At 38.0% G+C, this 27,714-nt stretch overlaps 1 protein-coding gene across 1 annotated transcript; it reads right to left on the minus strand.

Moving 5' to 3' along the window:
* Positions 1-852: 852 nt before the first annotated feature.
* Positions 853-4,995, minus strand: LOC149264857 (uncharacterized). The gene is made up of 5 exons (XM_089401034.1): positions 4,804-4,995; positions 3,707-4,347; positions 2,628-3,328; positions 1,788-2,444; positions 853-1,490 (listed from the first exon to the last, which is right to left on the minus strand). Exons 1-5 carry the CDS (start codon positions 4,993-4,995, stop codon positions 853-855), a joined length of 2,829 nt encoding a protein of 942 aa, XP_089257160.1.
* Between the last annotated feature and the right edge of the window lie 22,719 nt (positions 4,996-27,714).

Consider the following 27,714-nt stretch of genomic DNA (forward strand, 5'->3'; position numbering starts at 1 on the left):
TCTAACCTCAACATCCATTCTATGTAGGTTAAACTGAGTTTATTTGCAGTTTATAGCTAATTTGGACTTTTACAGGTTTTAGCAGTGTTTTTTCTATTTTTAGTTGCAGTTAAGTTTGGCTTAACAGCCAAATTTAATGCTAAACTATTAGTTTTTCCAAATTTGGGATTAAGCCCCTTTTACTGGCTCCTTTCCTACTTCTTAGCCATGAGACTCATCTCTGCAACCACCAACTTAGGCTCTGGGTGCTAAGCCCTTTTAAATCCTTTTGGGGGGATTTTTCTTTGTTTTTTTTTTTGACTTTAACGGTTAGATTTTTATTTAAAAGGCGGCAAAACAGCTGCCGCTTGCATTTACATTGGATTGAGTTTCTCAATTTCATTTCTCTCTGAATCAATCTTTGATTCAGGGTCGTCTTTTGGAGAAGCAACGCTGTATCTCTGCCGGATGGTTCTTTACCTTGATGTTACCAGCTAATTCTGACAACCTGAGTATGCCTTTCTGGAGCCTTCCTCTAACTCTGTTGCCAGAGGAGCGAATCAGATATGAGCTATTTCCACTTGGGAGTATGAAAATCGTTTTCCATCTCTAGTCTTCATTCTAACCTTCCAACGCCTTGATTTTTGTCAAAGCAATTTCCCCTGGAGCAGAAAGAGCCGTGCGAAATGGGCAGCTGTCTGATTGAATGTACAGAGCCTGACGTCAAAATTTTGCGTTGCTGAAACACCACGAGCGGCGTTGCTGAAACACCAGTTTCAGCAACTGATAAAATAATTGTGTTGCTGAAACACCATTTCCAGCAAGCAAATTTCTGGGTTTTCTGTGTTAAAACAGAATTACTGGTTAATCCGATTATGGGATGATGCAGAGAGAATCTTCCAAATTGACTGATAGGGTTCTTTGGCTTCTGGCAGCTCCAAGGTTGGCTTCAAAATCAGCTTGAGTATTAAGCTGCCTCATAATGTGGAAGAAGGAGATTTTCTGAAACTTAGCCAGCATGGGTCTTATTTTCTTTAGAATTCGGCCTAACTGGATCTGCCACTGATTCGAAGGAGAATTCATTGCTTGAATGATGAGCCGAGAGTCTCCGAAGACCGTCAATGTTTGAATGTTCCATTTTAGAGCCAGAGTCAGCCCCTGCCACAAAGCTAGAGCCTCAGCTCTATTATTTGATTCGATTCCCAGACCCCAATGGTACTTGAGTAAATTAGACCCATCGGGTTTCAGCAGCACTCCACCTCCACCCGCAGCTCCTGGATTGCCTTTAGAGGCCCCGTCGAAGAAAAAACAATGGTCATCTAGTGCCGATCTCCACTTTAGAAATTCCTGTTCTTCCATACGGATTTCCCACTTAGCATGGCAAGTGGTTGGAATAGTAGGGATGGGTTGATTATTTGGAACGATTTCTTTTAGCCACAGCTCCTCCTCATTGTCCAGCTTTACTTCATTCCTTAGGGTTCGCTTAGCTTCCAAAGTCTCTCCCAATAAAGCTTTAATTTTGGATATAACATTGTTTACAGTGCAGATTTCTCCTCTGAAGATTCTGTTGTTCCTTTCCAGCCATAATTTCCAACATATGTATTTAGGGGTCCACATCCAAGCAGTCCTAAGGAGGTTTTTATTGTTGGTGCAGATTGGAGGTAGCTTGGCCCACTCGTAGAACAGGGATGGCACACTTCTTGGTAGCTCAATCTTGTCCGCCCTTGAACTCAGGACCCCTTTCCAGACTGCCTTGGCAAAGGGGCACAATAGCAACAGGTGATCAACTGTTTCTTCCTATGATATACATAATGGACATCTGGAGGGCCCTTCCATTCCCCGTTTTCTCAGATTGTCTCCTGTGAGAATACTATTATGAGCAAGTGTCCAGCAGAAAAAGTCTATTTTAGGGAGAGAAGGAAAGTTCCATATGAATTTCCATTGCGTTGGGTCTGGAGGGACATTCGGGACAGCAATTAAACTTTTGTATCCTTCAGCTACCGAGTAGGAGCCAGTATGGGAGCCCCAACCTCTTTTATCCTTGGCTGTTGCTGATAATGGTGATTTCCCTTGCAGATTGTCTAACAGTAAAGAAGCTTCAGATTGCAAATGGTGTGGTACCTCCCCGAGATTCCAGCTGTCCCATCTTCTTTCAGCATCCTCCGTCCAGTTGGTTATGTCCCATAGAGTTTCCTTGTTGTTGGAATGCAACCATAGCTTAATATTTTCCAGGCCTTTTATATGATGAAGAGGCTGGTCTCCAAGAATCTGATCATTCCAAATTCTTATTTTTTTCCCATTACCTGGGATCCAATAGAGGTTGGGGCTGAAGTTGTCCAGAGCAGCGGTACAAAGTTTGGATATTGGGGAGCCTTTGGAATTTTTTGGAGGAAGATCAAGACATCTCAATCGTTGACCTTGAAAGTATTTCTTCCACAACACTTTCTTGCTCCAGCTTATTTTTCCTGCCACAATATTCCACAATATTTTTGAGCCAAGAGCGAGATTTTGGGCAGCCGAGTCTCTAATTTGCAGACCTCCTTCTATGAAAGGTTTCTTAATGGTATCCCAATTTACTAAATGAAGCCTTCTTTCATTGTTTTTTCCCCCTTCCCACAGAAATCTTCTCAGCATACCATCCATTTTACTGAGAAAGGTTTTGGGGGCGAGGAGAATGGAATGCTGAAACAGAGGCATGCTTGTTAAGACAGATTTTATAAGGATAATTTTCCCAGCAGTGTTCAGCCAGGAGGCTCCCCAGGCATTAATTCTGAGTTTGAGCTTGTCCAAAAGGGGCATCCAATGGGAAACTTTGGGGATGGATCTGAAAATTGGGATCCCAAGATATTTGAAAGAATCCCAGTCTTGACAGATTTTCATTTCAAGAAGCCTAGCTATATCAGCAAGGTTTTTAGCTGAGCAATTCCAGCCATAGATTGTACTTTTTGAGTAGTTAATCTTGCTGCTGGATGCTTCCTTATAGATGTCCAGTTCCTTTTTGAAAGAATTGGCCGAAATAATACTCGCTCCACCTAGTAGCAGAGTATCGTCGGCAAATTGAGCATGGTTTATTTCTTTGACATTTTGCACCATTCTGAGACCTGGCAGAATTTGGATTTGCTGACAGTAGTCGAGCTCGAAACTCAACATTGAGGCTTGAATGGCATAGAGAAGCGGGGACAGCGGACAGCCTTGCCTTAATCCCCTTGAAGCTGTAAAAAATTCAGTTGATCTTCCATTTACCAGCGGAGCAATCCAAGGAGAGGCGATGCAGGCTTTCACCCAATTTGTGAATTTTGTTGAAAAGCCCATTTTTGTCATAACTGCAAACAGGAAGTCATGCCTCACCCTGTCAAAGGCATTAGCCAGATCTAGTTTTATTACCATTCCTTTCTCTTTTCTCTGGACACTTGAATGTACTGCCTCTTGAACCAGTACAATATTATCCAGTATCTTTCTCCCTTTGATGAAGCCTCCTTGGTTCTCCGGTATGATGTTCGGCAATATATTCTTGAGGCGCATGGATATTATTTTGGTAATAAGTTTATAGCTAGTATTACACAACGAAATGGGGTGGAATCTACTGAACTCAGAAGCTCCTTTTTCTTTCGGAAGCAAAGCCAGGAAGGCTGAATTGGTGCTGCCTCCTATCTTAGTACAAAATTGGGATTTCCTTACCATTCTCAGAAGGTCTTTGTTGATAATTGACCAGCAAGACTGAAAGAACCTGGCAGTGAACCCATCAGGCCCTGGCGCTTTATCCGGGTCCATGCAATCCAAAGCTTTCTTGAGCTCTTCCATGCTGATCGAGGCAGTCAGCATATTATTGACGGGGTCTTGCACACAGAAGGGGATCAGATTGTACGGATATGCTTGGGGATCTATAGGCTGGTAATCAGGAGCTGAATAGAGATCTTTAAAAAAGGAGAATGCTGCTCTCTTTATGCCCTCAAAATCATTAACCACTGTATCTTGGAATCGGATTTCTGAAACATTTTTGTATTGCTTTCGGGCTTCGGCATGTTTGTGGAAGAAACTAGTATTTTTGTCGCCGGCTTGTAACCATAAGTTTCTAGATTTCTGTCTCCAATACTCCTCTTCGTCCCTACTGGCTTTATGAAAGGCTTTTTGTAACTCAACTTCTTTTTGGAGCAGACTTTGGGTAATATCTGAATTCTCCATTGAGGATTGGAGGGCAGCAAGATTTTCTATAGACTCTTTTCGATTGGCAGCAGGAGTTTTCAAAGCTTTTGCCCATTCCTTGAGCTTTCTCTTAAGAGCCCGCAATTTTTCTTCCCACACGAAGAAAGGGGAACCCTGAATTTTCCGGTTCCAGACTTCAGCAACCACCTCATTGAACCCCTCTTGCTGAATCCATAATGGGCTAAATCTAAATGGAATGGGTCCAAGAAATCTATCCACGGAGAGCTCCAGACTTATGGGTTTGTGGTCAGAGGTGCAGTTGTGCAGAATTTTGGATGAGGTCATTAGGCCACTAGTGAGGAAGGAGGTTTGGACAAGGAATCTGTCCAAGCGAGCTGCTATATGGCTGGGACCTAGTCTTTTATTAGACCAAGTATATTTCCCGGCTGAAGGTTTGATGTCCTCCAAATCCCAATCGTTCATGATGTCTTCTACCCATTCTCTGGCAGGGTCCCTTACAGGTGAACCACCTTTTTTCTCTTCAGCAGCTAGAGTAACGTTCAGATCCCCTGCAATAATGATATTTCCTGGATTGTGCAAAACTAGAAAGGACTGGAGCGAGTCCCAGCAAATTTTTTTCTCCGATGGCAAGACTGGAGCATAAAGGTTAAATAAACTTACTTGTTGACCAAAATCTTTGTGAAGGAGTTGAGTGAAAATCCAGTGCTGGCCACTTTCTTCTTGAATCAAGTCGTATTTGGAGCTGTCCCAGAAGGAGGCGATCCCACCAGAGGCACCTCTAGCACTGACAGCTCTTCCAGGGCCTTTGCGCCAGAATGTTTTGCTGGATTGGAGGAGAAGAGAGTCCTCCATCTTTGTCTCCTGGATGAGAAGGATTTCAGGCATATGCAACCTTACAATGTCTTTCAGGGCCTCTTCTTTCAGCCTGCTACCTAATCCTCTGCAATTCCAGGAGACGTATTTCATTATTTACTGGAGAGGGGGGGAGTGGCTCCTTTTGGAGCCTTGTTATTCTTGCGCCCGGATCTGGTATTCATCATTCCCTTGAGGGTTTTCTGGGAACCTTGGAGAACATCCATGTAGGTTTTCTCCTCTCTTTGTTTCTTCTTGGATTTTCGGCCCCTGGATGTTTTGATAGGAGAGATTTGAGAACTGTCTGATTCAGATTCTCTTTCTTCTGATTCTTCTCCTGATTCGGAGGCAAGACTAATGTGCTCGTCATCGCCTGCTTTTCCCCCTTGATCTGCCTTGGTTAGTTGGGGATTTGGTTCTTCTTCGGATTCTTTCCTTTCTTTCGGCTGACCTTCAGTTTCTTCATGTTTCTCTGAGGCCTCCCCCTTTTCAGCTGTGGATGGGCCTTCATTTGAGACTGGTTTGGTTTTGTCGTTGGGCTGGGGATTTCCCTTTGATTCTGTCTGCTTCTTCTCGTTTGGCTTTGAGACTACCTTTCCTTTTTTTATTTCCTTCCATCCTTCTTCTTCCTCTTTATCCCCTGATGGTGCTTTAGGGCAGTTTCGTTGAAAATGGCCATGTTCATGGCAGATCCTGCATTTAAATGGGAGTTGCTCGTAGTCTAGCTTCTGGTAGTGATGCCAATCTCCCACTGTCAACTTGATAGCTTCCGGTAGCCCAGCTTCGAGATCCACTTCCACGCATATTCTGGCGCAGGTGTATTGGCCCTTGTTATCAGCTTTGTCGATGAATCTTCCCAGTCCATTTCCTATCTTTTGCAGTGCTTGGTAGCTCCAACAGTGTATTGGAAGATTGGGGAGCCGAACCCAAACAGGGACCTCCTTTGGGACATCGACTGAGGGGTCAAAGTCGGGTGTCCATTTATTCAGAAAGAGACCTTGGTTTCCCATGAAATATGGGCCATTTCTGAACACCAAATCTCGGTCTTCCTTGGTAGTGAATTCAAAGATGAAGTAGCCCCTTCCAATCGGGTAGCTGATTACATTGTTTGGGAGCAGGGGTCTCCAGTTTCTTTGCACCCATTCATCAGTCGATTTGGTTGTTGGCCATCGTCCCATAAACTGCCCTACTAAACCTCTGTCAGCCAGGGCAAGGGCGATTTTGATTGTCTGGTCTTCTGGCAGAGCAATTTCTGGGATTTCTTCTAATTTTTTGATAAACTTCGGAGCTTCAGGCTGCATTCGTTTTTTCCCTCTCTGCGTAAGGATCTTCTTGAAGGCTTCTGCAGGCGAAATCGGAGGGGTGGGAGAGGGCTCCGCACCCCCTGGAGCAGCCATGGCGGCGGCAGCTGGTCGTAAACCTAGCAGAACGCATTCCCTATCGCGCGCGCGTGTGGGAGGCTATGTTAATTCCTTCACCGGGGGGATTTTTCTTTGTTAACGGCTACCGGCTCCCCTTATTAATTCAATTCTTTAAAATTTATGAAATTCCAAGATTTGGGATGACACCATCCCTACCACATTTCATTCTCTAAGTGGTGACACTTGTCAACCAAAAAAGGGCCACTTGGGTGCCCAAAAATGCCATATCTACATGCCACATGTTCACCTCTTATTGGCTAGTGCTAATGTCATCATTGTCGTCATCCAGGCCGATTGCACGTTGCCACCTGTCTTCTATTAGAGGATAGAGAATGGGTCCCAAGGTCTTGGTTTTATAACCAATTCCTTTGTAAGTTTTTCTTTTAGAAAAACCATCGAGTTCAAGCCCTTTCCACCTCAACACAAATCCTAAGTGGATTGTGGTTTTTGGATGGGTGCCCTCGGGGTAGATCTCAGCCGTTGATCTACACGATTGATAGAGTGGGAAACTAGTCCTCAGGACCACTACTTCTCTCCAAATGCTTGTCTCTAAGTGTCTTCAAAACATCACCATGCTTCCCAGCTCCACCTGATTTGTTACAATCGAGGTGCTCCCACCAGGGTACCACCATATTAAGAGATTCTGGGATTTCTGGGGTTTTGAGATTCCCAAATTTCTAGGATTTCAAGATTCCATTTCTTGGTGGGATCCACCTAATTTCCAATATGATTCTCTCGCTTAGAGGCTCCACCAGTCTTAGTTGTTTTGCCAACTTTTTATGCATGCCAAAGGTCACCAAATTTTGACTGGATCTAATGTTTGATCTAGGAGGCCATTTTCAAACTTCCTTATACCACTGGAAAGCTCTTTTATATTACTTCCAGACTCTCTATTATTATTTGCTCCTATACTTTTCTTCTTTTATCTGAAACCTGCTCTTCTGAGATATATCTTTGACACCTGTGCCTCCTAATGCCACTTTCTGACACCTGTTGACATCAATGACAACATATTTCCAACATTCTCCCCCTTTGGCATTGATGGCAACATGAAAATCAAACAAAACACCTCTTTCTCTTCTAGGAACACCCTTAGCAAAACATGAGTGTTTCTCCCCCTGAGATAAACTTTTTTTGTTGTTTATTGTTCTTGTGCTTGATAGATTTCTCCCCCTTTAGATTTCTCCTTCCATAGATCCCTCCCTCAGTTTTCATTTTGTATGATTCACTAGATCTCTCTCCCTTTGACATCAATGGAAAAGACACCAACATGCTCCCCCTATTGCCATACTCCATATTTCAACATTCTTTCTATGTCATGTTGATCTTGCGGACCTAGAAGCTTCACCTTGATATGTTGATAAAGCAACATCTTCCTTTCTTCCTCTTGGAGGAGGAGCCAGTGAAGGGAGTCAAGAGGCACAACTCCCAATATTTGCCTCAAGTACTTGAACTATTCTCTAGCAAGTGGCTTTGTGAAGATATCAACAACTTATTATTTTGTGGGAACATACTTGAGCTTCAAAATCTAGGCAACAATTTTCTCCCTAAAGAAATGATACCTGATGGGGATGTGCTAGGTCTTAGAGTGAAATAATGGATTCTTTGACATGCTTATTGCACTTGTGTTATCAAAAATAATGGGGCTCAAATGATCATAAAACACTTGTACATCTTGCAAAATTTCTTTATCCAAAGAAGTTTAGTACAACAAGAAGTTGTTGCAATATATTATGCTTCAACTGTAGATAAGGAAATGGAAGCTTGCTTCTTGCTCAACCATGAAACTAGACTTTCTCCAAGAAATAAAGCACCACCACTTGTGCTCTTTCAATCATCTATATCACCTACCCAATCAACATTAGTATAAACAGTAAATGAAAAATCATTACCTCTTGGGTATGACATTCCATATTCCATTGTTGGTATGAGATATCTAAGAATTATTTTGGTTGTAAGGAGATGACTTTGTCTAGGAATTTCTTGAAATATTCCAACTATTGCAACAACTTGCATGATGTTTGTCCTTGAAGCTGTTAAATACAAAAGGTTGCCAATGATGGATATATATAAGGTCTGGTCCACTTCTAGATATTCATCCATCTTACTAAGCTTGTAACCTATCACCATTGGAGTGCTCAGCAAAGAACATTCTTCCATGCCAAATTTCTTTAGTACTTCCTTGAGATACTTGCCTTGAGAGATAAAAATTCCTTTAAGGGTTCGCGCTATATGCAATCCAAGGAAACATGATAGATATCCAAGCATGGAAATATCTAATTATGCCTTCATATCAGCTACAAAATCAATTTTCAGCGAATTTGCATTACTTGAAAAGATAATATCATCAACATATACTACCACCATAATGAGTTTTCCATCCTTTTATTTAACATATAGGTTGTTGTCAGCTACACCTCTTTTGAATCCACACTTGATAAGGTAGTTTTCTAGCTTGGGATTCCAAGATATAGGTGCTTTCTTGAGACCATACAAAGCCTTCTTAAGTCTGGAAACATAATCTGGGTTTTCTGTCAGCTGAAAGCCTTATGGATGCTCTATATAAACTTCTTCGTGTAGCTCTCCATTAAGAAAAGCATATTTGACATCCATTTGATAGATTTTGAATTTCTTGAAACAAGCATATGCCAAAAAAATTCTTATTGCTTCTAATCTAGCAACAGGAGAAAAAGTCTCATCAAAATCCAATCCTTCTACTTGAGTATAAACTTTGCATACTAACCTGGCCTTGTTTCTTACCACTTCTCCACAATCATTTAACTTATTTATGAAAATTCACTTTGTGTCAATGACATTCTTGTTTGCATGTCTTGGAACAAGTTCCCAAGTATGATTTTTCTCTATCTGGTCCAATTTGTGATTCATGGCCTTTATCCATTATTGATCTTGACTAGATTGAACAATATTCTTTGGTTCCTCCATGGATAGTAGTGCAACATGTGCATGTGTGAGAGAATCCTACAACCTCCTCCTTGTCCGCACTCCATAATTTAATTCACCAATAATTTGATCAACTGGATGATGTTTTCATATGTACCTTAGTGGATTTCAAGCTTGAGGACTAGAGGGATCTTCCTCGCTTTCTTCTGCAACTCCCTCATCATTCTCATCACCAATGCTTAATCAGTCATTAACACTAGTTTTTTCGAGTTGTTTCACTTCTTGATCATCATGATCATTTATATTTACATCGATACATTAAATGATTCTCTTATTGAATTTATTTTTACATCTGTAACCCTTGTTTTTATTTGAATAACCTAGAAAAATTCCTTCATTTTCCATGGCATAAAATTTCCCAATTTTCTCATTGTTTCTCTTCATGTAGCATTTGTTGCCAAATATTTTGAAGTGTTTGACTGTTGCAAGTTTTCCACACCACAACTCATATGGATTTTTTCATTGTTGGGTAAAAAATGAGCTTTTTTGAGAATGTCAACTATTGTGTGAATAGCCTTTTCCCAAAACCTTTGTTGGACATTCTTTTCTATCATCACTACTTTGGCTAACTGCTACACTGACTTGTTTTCTCTCTTTGCAACACCATTTTATTGGGGAGTCTCTTCTATGGTAAACTTCCTTTTGATGTCATTTGTCTTACGAAATTCATCAAACTCATTTGAAGTGAACTCACCTCCATTGTCTAACCTGATGCTTTTTACTTTTCAATTGGTTTTATTCTCAGCCATAGCTTTGAATTCTTTAAACTTCTCAAAAGCCTTAGATTTCTCTATGAGAAAGGAAACCCACATCATCATGATGAAGTCATCAATTACTAGCATAAAATATAGCTTTTTCTTTGATAAGAAACATTTCTCTATATTTTCTTTGAGCATATAGACATTATTATTTGTTCTTGCCTCGTCAACAACTATTTCACCTATGCCCATGGACTTGACTTGACAATTTTTAGCTTTGAAAACCACATCATATCCTTGATTACACATCTAAGACACACTTAGCAAATTATGTTTGATCCCATCAACATATAAAACGTTCTTAGCTTTACCTTTTCCATTTGAGAGACTAACCACTCCTTTTGCAATTATTTTTCCTAGAGCATTTTTTACCAAAAGTAACATTACCTTTGTCAACTGGCTTCTAAGTGAGAAACTTGCTTTTGTCTCTTGTCATGTGCCTGGAACAACCATTTTCCACATACCAATGGCTCCCACCATTGTGTGCATACAATGAAATATCACATTTCTTTGATTTCTCTTTTTCTTTCCATACTTTGGGATTCTATACATTTTGTTCAATAATTGGCTATATCTTATTCTTTCTTAGCCTACAATTAACTACTATATGCCCAAATTTTTTGCACTTAAAACATTGCACTTGATAATTCAAGGGATCAAAGGAATTATTATACTTGGGTCTATGTCTTATTTGCTGAATTCTTCTCTTGGATCTGAATTGTCTATAAGAGAGATTAACCCTAAAGTTTGTTGCTTTATGGCCATAATGTGTGTATGTGAAACAATACCCTCGGAAGATATTGTTGTACCTAGATGGTTTCTTTCTGTGTTGAGAAATTTATGAGTAAATCAATTTTCATGGACAACATACTCCCTTTGTTGTTCTTGATTTCTCTTTTGCTGAGTAATTGTCTCTTGTTGTTGCGTGGGCCCTTCTTTTGCTAGGGGAACAAAGGTAATTTCTCTTTTTCATTTGAGTTCTATTGTTTTTCTGGAATTAACTTCAAATCCTAAACCAATTTGGTCTTTAGAGATGTGTTGAGCCTCTAATATCTCATTTAAATTTTCTGTCCCTTTACTAAATTTCTGATTGAAGATGAGTCATATTTTAGCTTTTTCAAGCTCCTTCCTTAATAACACAATTTCACTTTCCATCTTCTCACATATTTGAGCCTTTTCATTCAATTATTTTTTTAAGGTTTCTTGGATTTTCTTACTTTATTCTAATTGCATAAGGAATGGCTCAACTACATCAACCTTATCCTTTAATAGATATTCCTTTTGGGTTTTGTTTTTCTTCCTCAACCTCTCTATTTCTTCAAGAGCACTTACCAGCTCTCCCTCAAGGTTGACTTCTCCCTCTTCATTATCAGAGTTAATAGCCTTGACTTGCATATTTTCAATGGTCATCAACATGAATTCCTTAGGGCTCTCATCATCTCTATCCTCATCTAAGGATTGGCTAGTCTCACTTTCATAGGAGCTCTCATCTTGAGCATAGAAACATTTATTCTTAGCCTTATTTCTTTCCTTTTGAACCTTCTTAAATTTTTCTTTAGGATCATAATCCTTTTTCTTCTTTTTAGGACACTTTGATGCATAATGACCAACTTGGCCATAGTTAAAACATTTAAAGGGTAACTTACCTTTATTCTTACCTAATCCTCACTTGAGCCTTCTCACAAAATTAGCTTATTCTTCATCTGACTCACAACATGTGTCATCATGCTCATCCTTTCTCTTCTTTTTTGCTTTGAAGGTTGATTCTTTGGTTGTAGACTTTCCTTTCAAAGTTCTCATCTCATAGGCAGTGAGTATACCAAGTAGTTGATTTAGAGTGAGAGTGTTCAGACTTGACATTTATTATATGACTAACAACTCAGGATTAAACCTCTCAGGAAAAGATCTTAGTATTTTCTGAACTATCACATCTTCTTCTAGCTTCTCATCAAACCCTCTTATGTTGTTCACAACTTCATCAACTCTTAAAAATATTTTGTAATCTTTTCACCATCATACATGCTCAAATATTCAAATTGGATCATACAACCTTGGAGTTTAGCTTTCTTTACCTTGTTGTCTCCTTCATAGAAGTTTCTCATCTTGTCTCATATTTCTTTGGAAGATTTGCAATTCATCACCTTGACAAGTTTTGATTCAGGTAGACCAACAAGCAGGGCATTCATTGCATTAGCATTGCATGTGAGCTCAAACTTCTGATATTTGGTAACTAATGTTGGAGTTCTTTGATATTATTCTTCTACAAAAATCCCACACATTAGCTCCAAGTGATGAATTTAGGTCTTCATCCTCACTTTCCAAAACACATAGTTTATTCCATTGAACATAGGTGCCTTATTTATAAAACCTCATTCCTAGTTTTCCATGATGCTTGATATTTATTCTAGTTGTTAGATTAATTAGAAGTAACCTGCTCTGATACCAATTGTTGGAAACCAAGACAATACTGAGAAGGGGGGGTGAATCAATATTATAATACTTTTACCAATTTAAAGTTTCTTTTTACTTTCTGTGAGAATAATAAGACACTCAAGATCACTTTCAGTAATAAATATGATAAACAACTACTTCATCAATCAGTGGAACATTCAACGAATGATTAACTTCAAAAAGTGCTTCTCTACTTTATTAATAGGGCAAGCTACAAATTGAAAATATAATGTTCTCACTACAACCAGTAGGAAGATAAAACTTCCTATTTTGTCAGGTGAAACTAAATGGAGTTACAACCCCAACTATTCTCTACCACCCACTCGAAGGAGCATCAATCCCTGATCAACAAGATACAACTTTCTTTGACACTCGTTGTTCCATTTTTCATCCATTTTCACACTAGGATAAATAGCTTCCTTATCTGCTTTCAAAAACATCTAAATCTTTGTCACTACTTCCGAAAACCACCTACAATTATCACCATACTAGCACCTCACTGCACCATAAGCTCTGTCGCAAAAACTTGTGTCCATTATAATTGATAAAACCTGCTTTTATAGATTTTCCTATAGAATTTTTCTCCAAGTTATCTGACCTCAACAACCATTCTCTATAAGTTAAACTAAGTTTATTTGCATTTTATAGCTAATCTGGACTTTACAAGTTTTAGCAATGCTTTTTCTATTTTTAGCTACAGTTAAGTTTGGCTTAACAACCAAATTTCATGTAAACTATTAGTTCCGCCGAATTTGTGCTTAAGCCCCTTTTACTGTCTCATTTCCTGCTTCTTAGCCATAATACCAATCTCTACGACCACCGTCTTAGGTTATGGGCACTAAGCCCTTTAAAATCCTGTCGAAGGCCTTTTTCTTTGTTAATGGATCTCAACTCCTCTTATTAATTTAATTCTTTAAAAGTTATGGGATTTTAGGATTTGGGATGACATCACCCTTGCCATGTGTCGTCCTTTGAGTGGCGACACTTGTCACCCAAAAAAGGGCCACTTGGGTTCCCAAAAACGCCATATCTGCATGCCACATGTCCACATCTTATTGGTTGGTGCTAACATCATTAATGTTGTCATCAAGGCCAATTGCACAGTGCAACCTATCTTTTGTTACAGGAGAGAGAGGGGGTCCCAAGGACTTGGTTTTGCGATCAATTCCTTCATAATTTGTTCTTTTAATAAAACCACCGGGTTCAATCCCTTTCCACCTCAACACCACTCTTGAGTGGATTTTTCTTTTGGGAGGGGTTCCCCCGATGAAGATTTCCATCATTGATGTACATGATCGATAGAGTGGGAAACCACTCCTTGAGACCACTACTTCTCTCCAAAGGCCTGTCTCCAAGTGCCTTTGGAAAGCCGCCACGTGGCTTGGATCCACCTACTCTATTACATCTGGGGTGCTCCTGCCATGGTACCACCATATTATGGGATTCCAAGATTTCCAGGGTTCCGGGATTTTTATATTTTTGGGGTTCCAAGATTCCACTGTCGGTTGGGCTCCACTTGCCTACCAACCTGCTGTTGTGATGTGTTAGCACTCCATAATTTTCCTAGGCTGTGGATAGAAATTCAAAGGTAACCACAAACCACTTTTAGGATGGAATATAGCTCTTCTGGCCTTTGAGAGGGCTCTCTCACTTAGGTTTTTCAACTAATATGATATTAGGCTAGGTATAATGCTCAATAAGGTCTAATTTTAAAAGGTTTATTGGTAAGAAAGGAGACAAATCCATCATGCATGGAGAGAGAAAAGGTTTTTCCACAGGGGCAAGGTAGGCAATATTAGGGATGGAATTCATTTGTTGTAGGAGGGTGAGTGTGAGAAAATATGGAAACAACATGAAGAGTGTCAAACTATAGATAAATTTTGAATGTTTCTTTAAGAAGAAAACATAGATCACTTGGTAAAACTAAATTAGAGCACCTTTTAGATGAATTCTGAGCTAAACATCTGGTTCTTCCAAGCATGAAGACATACATTCAAGAGATGTAAAAACATAAGACAAACTTACAACATGAAAGAAGCACAACACCATCAATATCTGACACAGGAATCCCTACAAATCACCTTCTGTCTTTCATTCACTAGCAAAAATATTTAGAAAATACAATGCACACAAAGTCTCTTTCTCTCTAATCTGACCAACAACCCCCTTCTTAGCTTTATATATATATATATATATATATATATATATATATATATATATATATATATATATATATATATATATATATATATATATATATATATATATATATATATATATATATATATATATATATATATATATATATATATATATATATATAATATTCCATTCCCAGATATCCAGGATGAATTTTTCAAAAGGAAACTAGTCAATCATCTAGATACATCGAATTGTTCACCTACTTTGCATAAAAATAGGAACTAATTACCTAATGCAATTTTCTGCTTAATACATCATTAAAATTAGAAATACTCATAACAAACCACTAACCATACCATCCTAAGGAGTAATTCCACCTAACAACATGATTAAACAACCTTTGGAACCCAAAAAATTCGAATTTACAAGGCAAAATCAAGATTGTGTTAAAACACAACATTTGCTGCAAAACTCCCAGTTTCATAGCAACTTTCGCAGCGCCTCAAGTTCTGTATATTCTTCGCCTTCCTATGACAAGAAACAGAAACTGGGTAGTCTCAAAATATCCCTGTGAGAGCAATGAAATCCTTCATAGGAACTTTCACAGCGCCTCAAGTTCTGTATATTCTTCGCCTTCCTATGACAAGAAATAGAAACTGGGTAGTCTCAAAATATCCCTGTGAGAGCAATGAAATCCTTAAACATCCTTTGAAATTATTGAAGACCTCCTGATCACCTAATCCCCTTGGTTGGCAATGTAGCATACTTTCGCAGCAAACTGTCAATTTTCGCAGCAACTTCAAAATTATGAGAATATGATGGCTTATTCTGATATAAAGTGTTGGATGGAATATATAAGTAGTTTGACATCCTTACAACATTCCATAAGACAATCAAAACCTCAAAATTGCACCATCTCATCATCATAAAAGACTATATAAAATGTGCAACATGTCATTGCTGTGTTTTTGCAAACTCTACCAAAACTGACCTATTTTTGACTTCTTGAGAGAAAGAAAAAATTTAGAGGTTAGTGGCATCCATCTGATGAATATTTACCCTTTTGTTGGCTTCTTCTAGTATATCCAACTTACCCCTCTTCCTCTTACTTCTAGCTTTCTTGGCCTCAGTAAGTTATTGTTTTACTAATCCGAGTCTCCTTTTTAAGACCAAGTTCTGGGTATACAAATTTCTCACTTTCCTATGCAGAGGCAAGCTCCAATTTAACTTATGTTTATCCTTGTCAAGGATAGGTTCAACAACTTGTAATTGATTAAATAAACTCAGTTTATCCCTTTGATATTTTTCTGCAAGCCAATTTACTTACTGCTGAACTCCTTCAAGTTGTTCCAACAGTCTTTCAAACTCTTTCTACTCATCAAAAACCACCCTCTATTCTTGATGAATAGTCTCCTTCATTTGCATCTCCATCTTAGAAACAAACCTAGTTCTAGGTCTCCTTGACTGCTCAAATGTCCCCTTCACATATTCAACATCTATGATCTGTTTTATTTTTCCTTTAACATCATGTACCAATGCTCCCCTTGATGGTTCTTCTTCACTGGGTTGAGCAACTTCTTGTGATACTTTCTACCTAAGTTCTCTATTTTCTTGCTGCAAATATGCTACCATTAGATGAGCCTTGTCCAACTGATCTTGTAGGTCCTTAATTTTCTGATCCCTTTCATCAACTTCCACTTCTTCATGTGAACTTTCTAATATCTCAACAACTTGAACATGTGTAGAGTATGTAGGCAATGTTTTGGCTGAAGCTCTTGTTCTTGGTCCACTAGCCACTTGTTCTACCTCAAGGGATTCTTGGCACTTCTTTTCTCAACTGGTATTTTCTTAATCAAAGGCCTTTTTACCAAGCCAAATGTTGCATATGAGGCCTCCTTGATTGAAATTGATGGGGTCTCTCTCTTAGTCCTTTGGTTGCAAAATATTGTGTCATCTACCTTGAAGAGATAAAAAATTCCTGCCATGACTACTCCCTCTTGTCAAGTTCCTTTATCACCAATAGTTTAATCAGTTGAAAATTAAATAAACTAAGTTCAATATGACTCCCCTTTGCTTGAACTTTGTTAGCAATTTTTCTAAGACTCCTAAATAAATAGTAAGGAAGATTCAAAGGTTTCTTGCTTGTAAAATGCATTAGAAGCCTAATATGATACTGATAAAATTTGATGAACCTCCGTTCACATGTAAAATACCTTTGAATCAACTCTAGTAGTTTACTATGGTGGTCATGTAGATATCTCCTTTGAACAACATACCCATAACCCTCCTGGTATTGTGGTTTCAGAAAGTCTTTGAAATGAGTCAAATCTAACACTATACCCTTAAAAAATTCCTCACCATGTAAAGGGATCTCAGTGGCATCATCTATTGATTGCATTATGACTGGAAAAGTAAGTGTCCCAATTGTTATACTCCTATACCAATAGGTGTCATATTTCATGATTAACTTGATGAGCTCTATAATATGTTCATTCCTTTCCTGTTGCAAAGGTTTTCCATATTATCAAAAAATTAAAAAAATTAAAAAATGTAAAGAGGGTATACCCTAAAAGAAAAATCAAAGGGTAAAAAGAATAAAATGGTCAAAAAATGAGAAGAAATGAACCCCAAACAAAAATAGACCAGGAAAGTGTGCAAGTCCAAAATGCCACTACTTTTTCATTTTCTGTAATAAGCATTGTGTGCAACTTGTTAATTCATGCCACAATTGATGAAGAGTCAAACAACTTAAACTTGGCTCATTCATATTTTGAATTTCATGTTTTAGAGATAGAGAATAAAGTCTGACCAAACTGTTTAATCTTGGCAGATAAGTAGATAGGTAGAGTAAATAAAAAGGAGCTCAACAGTTCAATCTAAGCCCTTGGATGTAATAAGTGCAGACTTAGGTAGGCTTGCCATGCAAAGAAAAGAAAAGTTGATGAGGGTTTGCCAGTCCAAGTGCACCCAAATAAAGAAGGAAAAAATGCTAGGCCCAAGTAGGCAGGGTAGGTAGATTGGTGTTGCAGAATGATACTTGTGATAGATTATGTCTCTAAATGTGTTAGTCTTTATCTCTATCACAAGTGCATGTTGACATTATGATACATATGTTGTACTTGATGGAAACCCACTCATCTAAGATGATAAATTATAATGTAGAGAAAAGTTCACGCACCTTCATGAAGATAAAAGTTTCTTTCATGTAGAGAAAAGTTCACGCACTTTTATGCAGAGAAAAGTTTATTTCATGTAAAAAAAAAAAAAAAGGTTTGATCTCATGCACTTTCATGGTTGGTTCATGGTATTAGTTCGACATTTTTTGATCCTATGGTTTTGGCCCATGGTATTGCATCCAAAAGTGTTGATCTCACGCACTTTCATGGTTGGTTCATGGTATTAGTTCGACAGTTTTTGATCCTATGGTTTTGGCCCGTGGTATTGCATCCAAAAGTGTTGATCTCACGCACTTTCATGGTTGGTTCATGGTATTAGTCCAACAATTTTTTGATCCTATGGTTTTGGACCGTGGTATTGTGGAAGGCCTAAGATTATAAAAGAGGAAGGAGATCATTTGGAAAAGCATCATCGAATGAATTGAATATCTAATAAGTGCTAGATCTGAAATATTTGTGATTGGGTTATGGTGCAGATCTGGATCTAAATGAAGGAGGAACCTTAGCGCATAAAGAAGGATAAGTTCTTTTGATGGGTCATAATCTTTATGCTTGAATAATAGTATCTTTGCATGATTTTGATATGTTATATGAGGCGCATGCTTGATCTATAAATCTGACAATCTGGGTTAATTAGTGTCTGAATATTTGAAAGAAGGAATTATCCTTTATAGATCTGCACGCAGGTTTCAGGTTGTTGAAGTAGCGTATATCTTTAAATTATGATCTAGCTGCCTCTGTCTATTGCTGCAGTATTCTCGGTTCAGAATTTGGTGTGTGGTTACTGTTACTGTGTTCTGGGTACAGCGGTCAGAGAAGTGTTTACTTGATTCAGTGCTAATTGGGAAAAGGAGATTGTTTGATGCAGATATACTTGATTATTGATTGATGTTCATGGATCCAGTCTGAAAATTTATGAAACGTGGTCCCTGGCAGAAAGAGAAGGTTGTAGCCTTCAGTAGGCCAGCACCTACGTACTAGTATCTTGGCTAGTACAAGAGCTAAGAGGGTTGTAGCTCTCTGCAGGTTGTAGCCTGCGTACAGGTAAAGGACTGCACCAGTACAAAATCATTGTAAAAGGAGTTTCTTATTAAAAGAAGATAGAGACATATTGCAGCAGGTGGTTTTCACCCACATTGGGTTTCCACCTTATATCTGGTGTTCTTTTGTGTGACTATTTGCTTTTCTTGTTCCTGCTCATTATTTTATGATACTGACATACAAAGTAATGATCAATATTTGAAGAATTATTCAAAGTATAAATAAGGAAGATATATTGAAAAGAATTTGATAATACTGATTCACCCCCCCTCTCAGTATTATTTCCAACAGTGCAAGGCAGACATTATACCTGATGCAGCTCAAGCAAGACAAGGTTGAATAATTAACTCCCCTTCATATTTTTCCCTAATCATTCACTAATTCCCCCTAAAATATTAAGATCTATTCTTAATATCACTCATGAACCACTCATTCCGTTTCATAAAGATTGCCTAAGTAAAACCCTATTTTACTTAGAAAAATGGCAAGCATTTCTCATATAAACCCCTTTTTCCCTTTAGCCTAAGTTTTAATGTAAAATTTCAAACATTGGCTTAGCACTTTCATTTCATAAATTCATATTAATTTTTAACTTTTATTATAATCCCAAAAAACATTACCCATCATATATTGTATTAATATATTACAAAAACCCGACACTTTATACATATTCCTGCCCCGATCGAATATGGCCATACACACTATTTAAATAAGAATTAACGATTTCATTGGAAATTCGTTAAATAACGTCCCCTCTATGCGATAAAGGGGTTAATTAACCACCTGGGTTAATTAATAACCAATCCCGCGAACCAATCAAAACACGCCTGAAATTATTAAAATACAATTTAAATACATCGGGCCCACTGCATAAACCCCTGTCATCTCCGACACCCGTCAGCCGTCCGATCTATGCCTGATCATCCAACAGCCTATATCAATATCGCGACCACCTTTTGACCGTGCGTTAACTCGCGATCGACTGGCGGTTTTCCATCGTACCTCAACCATGTGTCGCGCTACCAACCTGCTCGCTCACCCCCCACTCAATACCACTTGGCCCCAAAAGCAGTGCAGGCAAAACTGCTTACCTCCTTCCGCTGACATCATCCGCCGATGTCATCCGCCCAATGAATACAAAAAACTCCTGCCAAACCTCAGTTTTGTCAAATAAACGATAAAAACACCATTTTTTCACTGTAATGCATTGCGCCCCGTGCTCTCCTGCAAAATAAAGACCGAAATCAAATGTTCTAGTTTCAGGCCGGCACCCGACCAGAAGAACTACGGAACGAGCTCGCAGCCGGCCATTCAAACCCGCCATTATACAATTTCTCTACCTTTTCAGCTATCTCAGAAGCCATGAATTGGTGTGCCGATTGCCGAAACTTCTCAGCAATCTCCACAGAAAGATCTAAATGTTATGAATTAGAAGGCGCAGAACAACCTCCAATGTCCCAACAACAGGTGTTTATCCATAATTGCGCTATTACCCTTGGAAAAAGGGAGATTTTGGGCTAAATACCGAACAGAGATGAACAAAGGTAACAAGGTCAAAGAGTATCAGATCAAGGGTTAAAGAGTATCAATAAAAGACAGAGCAGCCAACACAGAGTAACTGAAGAAGACAGCTGCCAGCTGAATCCTAGGGCCTGCCTCCAGCACATTCAACAAAAACAGGACCAACACAACATCAGTTCATCTTTTCCCTATTTTCAAGGCTAGCTGTTTCTATTTTTTGTAAACTATTTTTAGTCATCCTAGATATTATCTCACTGAGATATTTGTTGTATAATTTTCTGCATAAATACCCCCTCAAATGGAGTATTGTGGGTGGATTCCTAGACTTTGCTGTAATATTGATTATTTGGAATAAAGAGCTGTTGGAATCAACTGTTGCATGGCCTACTGGATGAAGAATTGAAGCAGAGGACTTGTCACAAACTTCTTGAATCAACCACTAGATCAATAAGTCCTCTATATCTTGTGTTTTAAAGTTTTCTTAGTTTATTACATCATCTATGTTTCACAATCTGAATGATAAAGAAAAGATTTAATTTCATAATATGCTTGATTGCACTCTGTTTTCAAGTCATTATTGTTCTCCGTGTTTTCTTCAGAATTAGGATAAACAGTGAAATATTAATTGCTCCTGTTTCCTAGTTCTTTCACATTGATTATTTGTTAAAGAACACTTAACTTCTCCTTATCAGTAATCATCCATTTTCCCTCTTTAAATAGGTTGAAGGATTCTCAACTACCCTTCACCCCATTTGAGCCCATTCCATCTGTTTCAAGTCTTTATTTGTTCCCTGTTTGACCACCTTGCTCTGTGAAACCATCCTCTGTTAAGAAACCAAATCCAGAAAGCCATCTTCTCTGACTCCATCAGTCCAATGGACTGAACTACTCTGTCTTACCTCTCTATTTTATTGAATCTCACCACCCAAACTCAAACAAAACCCTTGAAATTCATAACTAGCCTAATACCTTTAAAAACAAAGCTAAATCATAAAGAGAGAGCCCTCTCTGGATACAGATTGGCTAGATTCTGTATCTAAAAGATTGGTCTGTGGTTACCTCGGCCTCCTTTCCCTTTCTTACAACTTTTGGGAAAACCTGAGTGATAACACCAACCTTTGCCTACAGTCCATCAAAACCCTTGGTAAACTCCTTAGTTAATTGTAGATTATACCCTTGAATATTTTCACAAAACCTCAAACACCCTACCATCTCAAAATCCATTCTGATGGTTGGGTTTGCATTCATAAATGTGACATCTTGTGGCTCAAATCAAACAATGGCACCTCCCTTGTGCTTATTTTCCTTTGGAGTCGATTTTCTCTTGCAGCAGTGAATAGTATATTGTTTTAAAGAAACTTGTTTTATGGAACAAGGTAAGGGTAATGACAAGAAGAGCTCTTCAAGATTAATCTCTGATTATTATTAAGAAGCAATAAACTTCACACAAGAGACTAATCAATACAGACTTTCTTTAGAAAAATCCTAAACAACTTTCAAATTTTAATTGCTGATAGAGAACTTAAAGGGGCAGATGTAACACCTTGTGAAAAGTGCAATGCTCTAGGAAATTGGGTTTGAAACACCTCTCAAGCACAAGAGTTAGGTTGAGGGGCTTCAATGCAATTTCAACACATAAGACACTTTTCATATGGAATACCTACAAAGGAAAATGCAGTCTTTGCAACAAAGAAATGCAAAATATTAGGACTATGTGGTAGTGCAACAATTAAGAGAAACCACAACAATTTGAGAAAGCACAGTGAATTACAAAAATGCAACAAAGATGAATTTTCTCTTTTTGCAGTTTTTGAACGGTTTTAGCTGGCTCATGCATGAAATTTAAAATTTATTCACAACCATGGAAGAAATATTAGTGTGCGTTTTCACCTGTGAAAGGAGTTTGGTCTTCAGATTGACAAGAAAAGTAGCGTTGTGTGGAAATGTAGCGCCCCTACCTCCTTTGCGTAGCACCTTAGCACGACCACACCACAAGTTTCCAATGTGAATAAATAGGAAATGGGTGATCTTGGATGAATTTAACAGTTCAAAGACTCTCCCAAAACAACTTGGAGTGGACTTGATGGAAATGGTTGTGATTTGAAATGGAAATGATGAATGCACAACACCTCTTGGAAAGTGCAACGCTTGAGGAAATGTAGAAAATTGTCATTTTGACCATTTTACTCATGTTGAGGTCATGGCCACTCATGAAATGACATCTAAAATGACTCGAAAAAACCTCTAAATTTGTGCCTAGTCCTTTCTCATGATTTCTTTGATGTAAACTCGATCTCTATATTTAGGTAACTAAATCATGAGGACCAAAGTTTGATGACATGTCCGCTTACTACTCTTCCATAGTTACCCATTGACTCCCTATGATTAGCCCTTTAATAATGATCCTTCATGACATTAGAAATTTGGACTTTTAGCAAAATATAGAGACTTTACATGACATTTAAACCAAATCTAGACTTCTTTAAACCATAATAGTTAGGTCATCATGACTAATATTTATAAATTGACCTCAGATAAATAGAAAGACTAACATGACCAATATTCCTATAACACAGGACCCTAACACCATGTGTTGTGAATCATGATTATCATTAGACCAAAACCCATTGGTGTTAGTCAACGATCACATCGCCAAAGATAAGGATCCACGAGAGGAGTTAGTCCATATCGTGAAACACACGGGGAGTGTTGGTTTATCCAATGTCTAACAATCTTACCCCCAATGCGAGCTGGGTGTGTATCAAATGTAAAAATTCTCACTGTAGATCACCTGATAATACAATGTACTAAAGCAAAAAACTTGATCTACTTTTACCATCAAACTTTGCAGAAGCTTAATCAATTTGAGCAAGATCAATTAGAACATATATAACAGAGAAGAAGAAATCATACACATGAAACACAAAAGAATACTCTGGGGAAAGGCTCAGCTAAAAACCTCTCTATCTGTATTATCATACAAGTGGAAATATCTCAGGATTACACAAAGCTTTAGCTCACAAGCTATCCATCTCTCAGTACAATCCCTCACTACTGCTCATAGATAGAATAGACAACACATATGCCTTCCTTCAGTTGTCCAAGCATCTTATTTCCTTGTGTAGTTTCTCCTGGGTCCTCCAGCTGCAACCTGTGTGATAATCACCTCACACACAACACTGACCTTTGAAATAACTGTGCAATCCTAAAGGAGTTAATTCCTTCTGCATGGATGAGTTTCCTATATAGGAAAATTCCTCCAACTAATAGTACATTGTCCCTTCCTTTAATCTCAACAGGGTCTCTGTTTGAACTGACATGTATGAGTTATTTATGAGAGATTATTCAGTTATTTGAAGTACACTAGTTGCATGCATGCATGCATTAACTGACTGAACTCACAAGTAGTTCCTCCAACTCTTTGGAACTAATTCAACTGGACTTAACTCAGTTAATTGAGCTAACTAATTACAATTCATCCTTATCTGCTTAATTAAGGGATAAATTCCTCAATCAAAGGGATAATTGTTGCATGTCTTCACATAGACTTCATGTTTGATTTTCTCCAACTAATTAAATCAAGATGAATTAATTAATTATTTTTCAAACAACGAGTGAGACTAAATTCAAATTTTAATTCTCAATTTTAATTCAGGGACTAATTAAAATTGGAATCTATCTTGAAATGCTATTTATAGCAATGTTATTTTTAGCATTTCTATTTTTTGCTATTTCCAACAGAGTTGGAGTATATCCTGAAATGCTATTTATAGCAATGCTATTTTTAGCATTTCTTGTTGCTATTTTCAACACTCCCTCTCAACAAGAAAGAAATTCACCTCAATCCTGATCCTGAACCTTTGGAATGTTCTACATGCAACACTTCTCTCTAGTGTTGTTGCTACAACAACTCTAGAAACAAAAAAAACATCCAACCTGAATTAGTATGATGCATCTGTCATCAAAGTCTCTGACTACTATTGCCTCTGTCAACTGAAAATCTCTAATTGCATCAATCCCACTGATTCCTCTCGCTACGCTGTACTTTGGGCTCCTGTAGCAAGGTACGATCCATGAGATAAAACCTCTCAATGGACCTTGCCCAATTTCAGCCTTCTTTAGACTATCACTTCACATCGCCCCACCTCACACCTGGAGGTATGGCTGCATGTGATCCCTCTGCTGACTCTAATTGTGGCTCCTCCACAATTGTCTGAGACTTCTTCTGGGATTACATGTTGAGAGGTAATTTACTCTCCCTCTCAACCACCAAGTCTCTAACATTTTCCTTGCTCCTCAAGGCTTTGCATGCATGTTGTACCTCAAGTGCATACAGGTTCTTGGCTAGCACACCAATCTGTTTCATCTTTCTCGTCGTCACGAAATTTTTTGGAAAAGGAGCTGATTTTAAATCAACGATATCTCCCTCATCCAAACTCCGATTCAGGCAATGTTTTTTTCAATTTGGGTATTTTTTCGCAAGGAATCCAGATATGCTATTTTTTTCTGAAATTTTTGCACAAAAATTTTCAGATTTGCTCTGCAAACTCACGGCCCAATTTATTTTTATTTTTATTTTTTACTTCGAATTCTCTTCTTCATATACTGTTCACTGCTCTGATAAACTTGGCTCCAATACCATGTAGAAATTCTGCTCTCTACACATCTTGTAGAGAAACTGTAGATTAAACTGATTATGCAATGTACTAAAGCAAAATACTTGATCTACTTCTACTATTAAACTTTGCGGAAGCTTAATCAATTTGAGCAAGATCAATCAGAACACATATAACAGAGAAGACGAAATCATACACATGAAACATAGAAGAATACTCTAGGGAAAGCCTCAGCTAAAAACCCCGCTATCTGTATTATCATACAAGTGGAAATATCTCAGGATTACACAAATCTTTAGCTCACAAGCTATCCAGCTCTCAGTACAATCCCTCACTATTGCTCATAGATAGAATAGACAACACATATGCCTTCCTTCAGTCCTCCAAGCCTTCTATTTCCTTCGCAGTTTCTCCTGGGTCCTCCAGCTGTAACCTGTGCGATAATCACCTCACACACAACACTGAACTCTGAAATAACTGCACAATCCTACAGGAGTTGATTCCTTCTACATGGATGAGTTTCCTATATAGGAAAATTTCTCCAACTTATAGTACACTGTCCCTTCCTTTAATCTCAACCGAGTCTCTGTCTGAACTGACATGCATGAGTTATTTATCAGAGAATATTCAGTTATCTGAAGTACACTAGTTGCATGCATGCATGCATTAACTGACTGAACTCACAATTAGTTCCTCCAACTGTTTGGAACTAATTCAACTGGACTTAACTTAGTTAACTGAGCTAACTAATTACAACTTAAATACGACTCATCTTAATCTCCTTAATTAAGTGATAACTTCCTCAATCAAAGGGATAACTATTGCATCTCTTCACATAGAATTCATGTTTGATTTTCTCCAACTAATTAACTCAAGATGAATTAATTAATTATTTTTTCAAACAACGAGTGAGACTAAATTCGAATTTTAATTCTCAATTTTAATTTAGGGACTAATTAAAATTGGAATCTATTATGAAATTCTATTTATAGTAATGCTATTTTTAGCATTTCTATTCTTTTCTATTTCCAATAGAGTTGGAGTATATCCTGAAATGCTATTTTTAGCATTTCTTGTTGCTATTTTCAACATCAAACTCATGACCTATGCTTTGATACCACTTGTTGGGAATCACGATTGTTGTTAGACCAAAACCCGCAAGTGTTACATGGGGGCTTCACTCAATGAATCTATGACATATCACGTGCGCTCGTGGCATATTAAACAATACCCTTAATTTGACTACATATTGGAAAATACCTCTAAAAATCACATTATTTAACCCCCTACCAATACAAACCCAATACACCTTCCCAATTTAAAAACCCCTACTTTCACTAGATATTGTAGGTATCCATTTTTTCATTAACATTTTTTATACCCATTTATATTTTTCCATTAACTTTAGGCTCCATTTTTTATACCTACCAATATAAAAACCATCTACCCCCTATATATCCCCCAATATATTATTAGTTTCTCCTCAATAAATATCCCCCAATATGAGCCCAAGTGGTATGGTATTGCTCCCCAAGTGAAGCCCCCTCTGAGGTGTTAGTCAACGATCGCATCGCGAAAGATAAGGATCCATAAGAGGCAGTTAGTCCATGTCATGAAACACATGGGGAGATTTAGTTTATCTAATGTCCAACACCATGTTTTCCTAGATCTCTCACTTAGAGGCTCCGCTAGTCTTGGTTCACACCAAATTTCCTCCAAAACAAAGCCATTAGGAACAAAGAAAATTATGTGAGAATGCAATATGTAAAGCTTGAAATCCTTCAAATCCTTCACAGCCACAAAGGCTTGCTTCTCCATTATGTTATATTTCAGAGCATCATCCCTTAAACCCCTACTAAAAAATGTTATAGGTTGTTCATGATCCTCCTGATTTTTCTACATCAATACTGCTGCAATAGTGTGCTCCGAGGAAAAGGAGAAAATGATGAAATATTTTGTGTAGTCAGGACTAGCCAAAATAGGAGCATGAGTTAAGGCTGACTTTACCTCATTGAATGACCTCTTTGCTTCAACAATCCATTTGATTTCACTGTCTTTTCTTAACATATTTGTGATGGCCCTTATGATTTCAACAATATTTGGAATGAACCACCTCAAAAAATTTATCTTGCCAAGAAAAGACTGCACCTCCTTTTTATTCCTTGGGGTATCAATCTTCCTCAATTATTCTTGGGTCAATTCTGATGCCATATTTGGAAATTATGTGTCCAAGTAACTTACCTTCTTCCATTCCAAAAAGGGACTTTTTTGGTTCAAAGAGATACCATACTTCCTACAATTCTTAAAAACAATCTTCAAATGTTGCAAGTGATCTTCATTAAATTTGGAATACACAGTAATTTCATCAAGATAAATAACAATAACATGTCTCTCTCATCAGCAAAGGCAATATTCATAGCCCTCTAGAAGTTTTCCTCTCCATTCATCAATCCAAAAGGCATATTTACATACATAAATGTCCCCCATGGTGCAGTGAAAGTTGTTGTATCCTAATCATCTGGATGTACCAAAACTTGATTGTATCCAGAGAAGCCATTAAGTAATGAAATCCTCCTTGAACCAACTACCCACTACAATATGTGATCCATCTTTGGTAAGGGGTAATTTTCTT

This window comes from Pinus tabuliformis, chromosome 6, assembly GCF_031772625.1.
Source record: "Pinus tabuliformis cultivar Carrire ecotype Pingquan chromosome 6, CPIR1, whole genome shotgun sequence".
Taxonomy (NCBI): domain Eukaryota; kingdom Viridiplantae; phylum Streptophyta; class Pinopsida; order Pinales; family Pinaceae; genus Pinus; species Pinus tabuliformis.

Bases quoted from the DNA above. Each gene is read 5' to 3' on its own strand.
- LOC149264857 (XM_089401034.1), bottom strand. From the start codon at position 4,995: ATGGAGGACTCTCTTCTCCTCCAATCCAGCAAAACATTCTGGCGCAAA. The intron at 4,348-4,803 runs GTAAGTTTATTT...TTATGGATTCAG, and splicing joins ACAAAGATTTTGGTCAACAA to CAAGAGGGGTTCAATGAGGT. The intron at 1,491-1,787 runs GTATATCATAGG...CCAAAATTAAAG, and splicing joins GCCCTCCAGATGTCCATTAT to CTTTATTGGGAGAGACTTTG.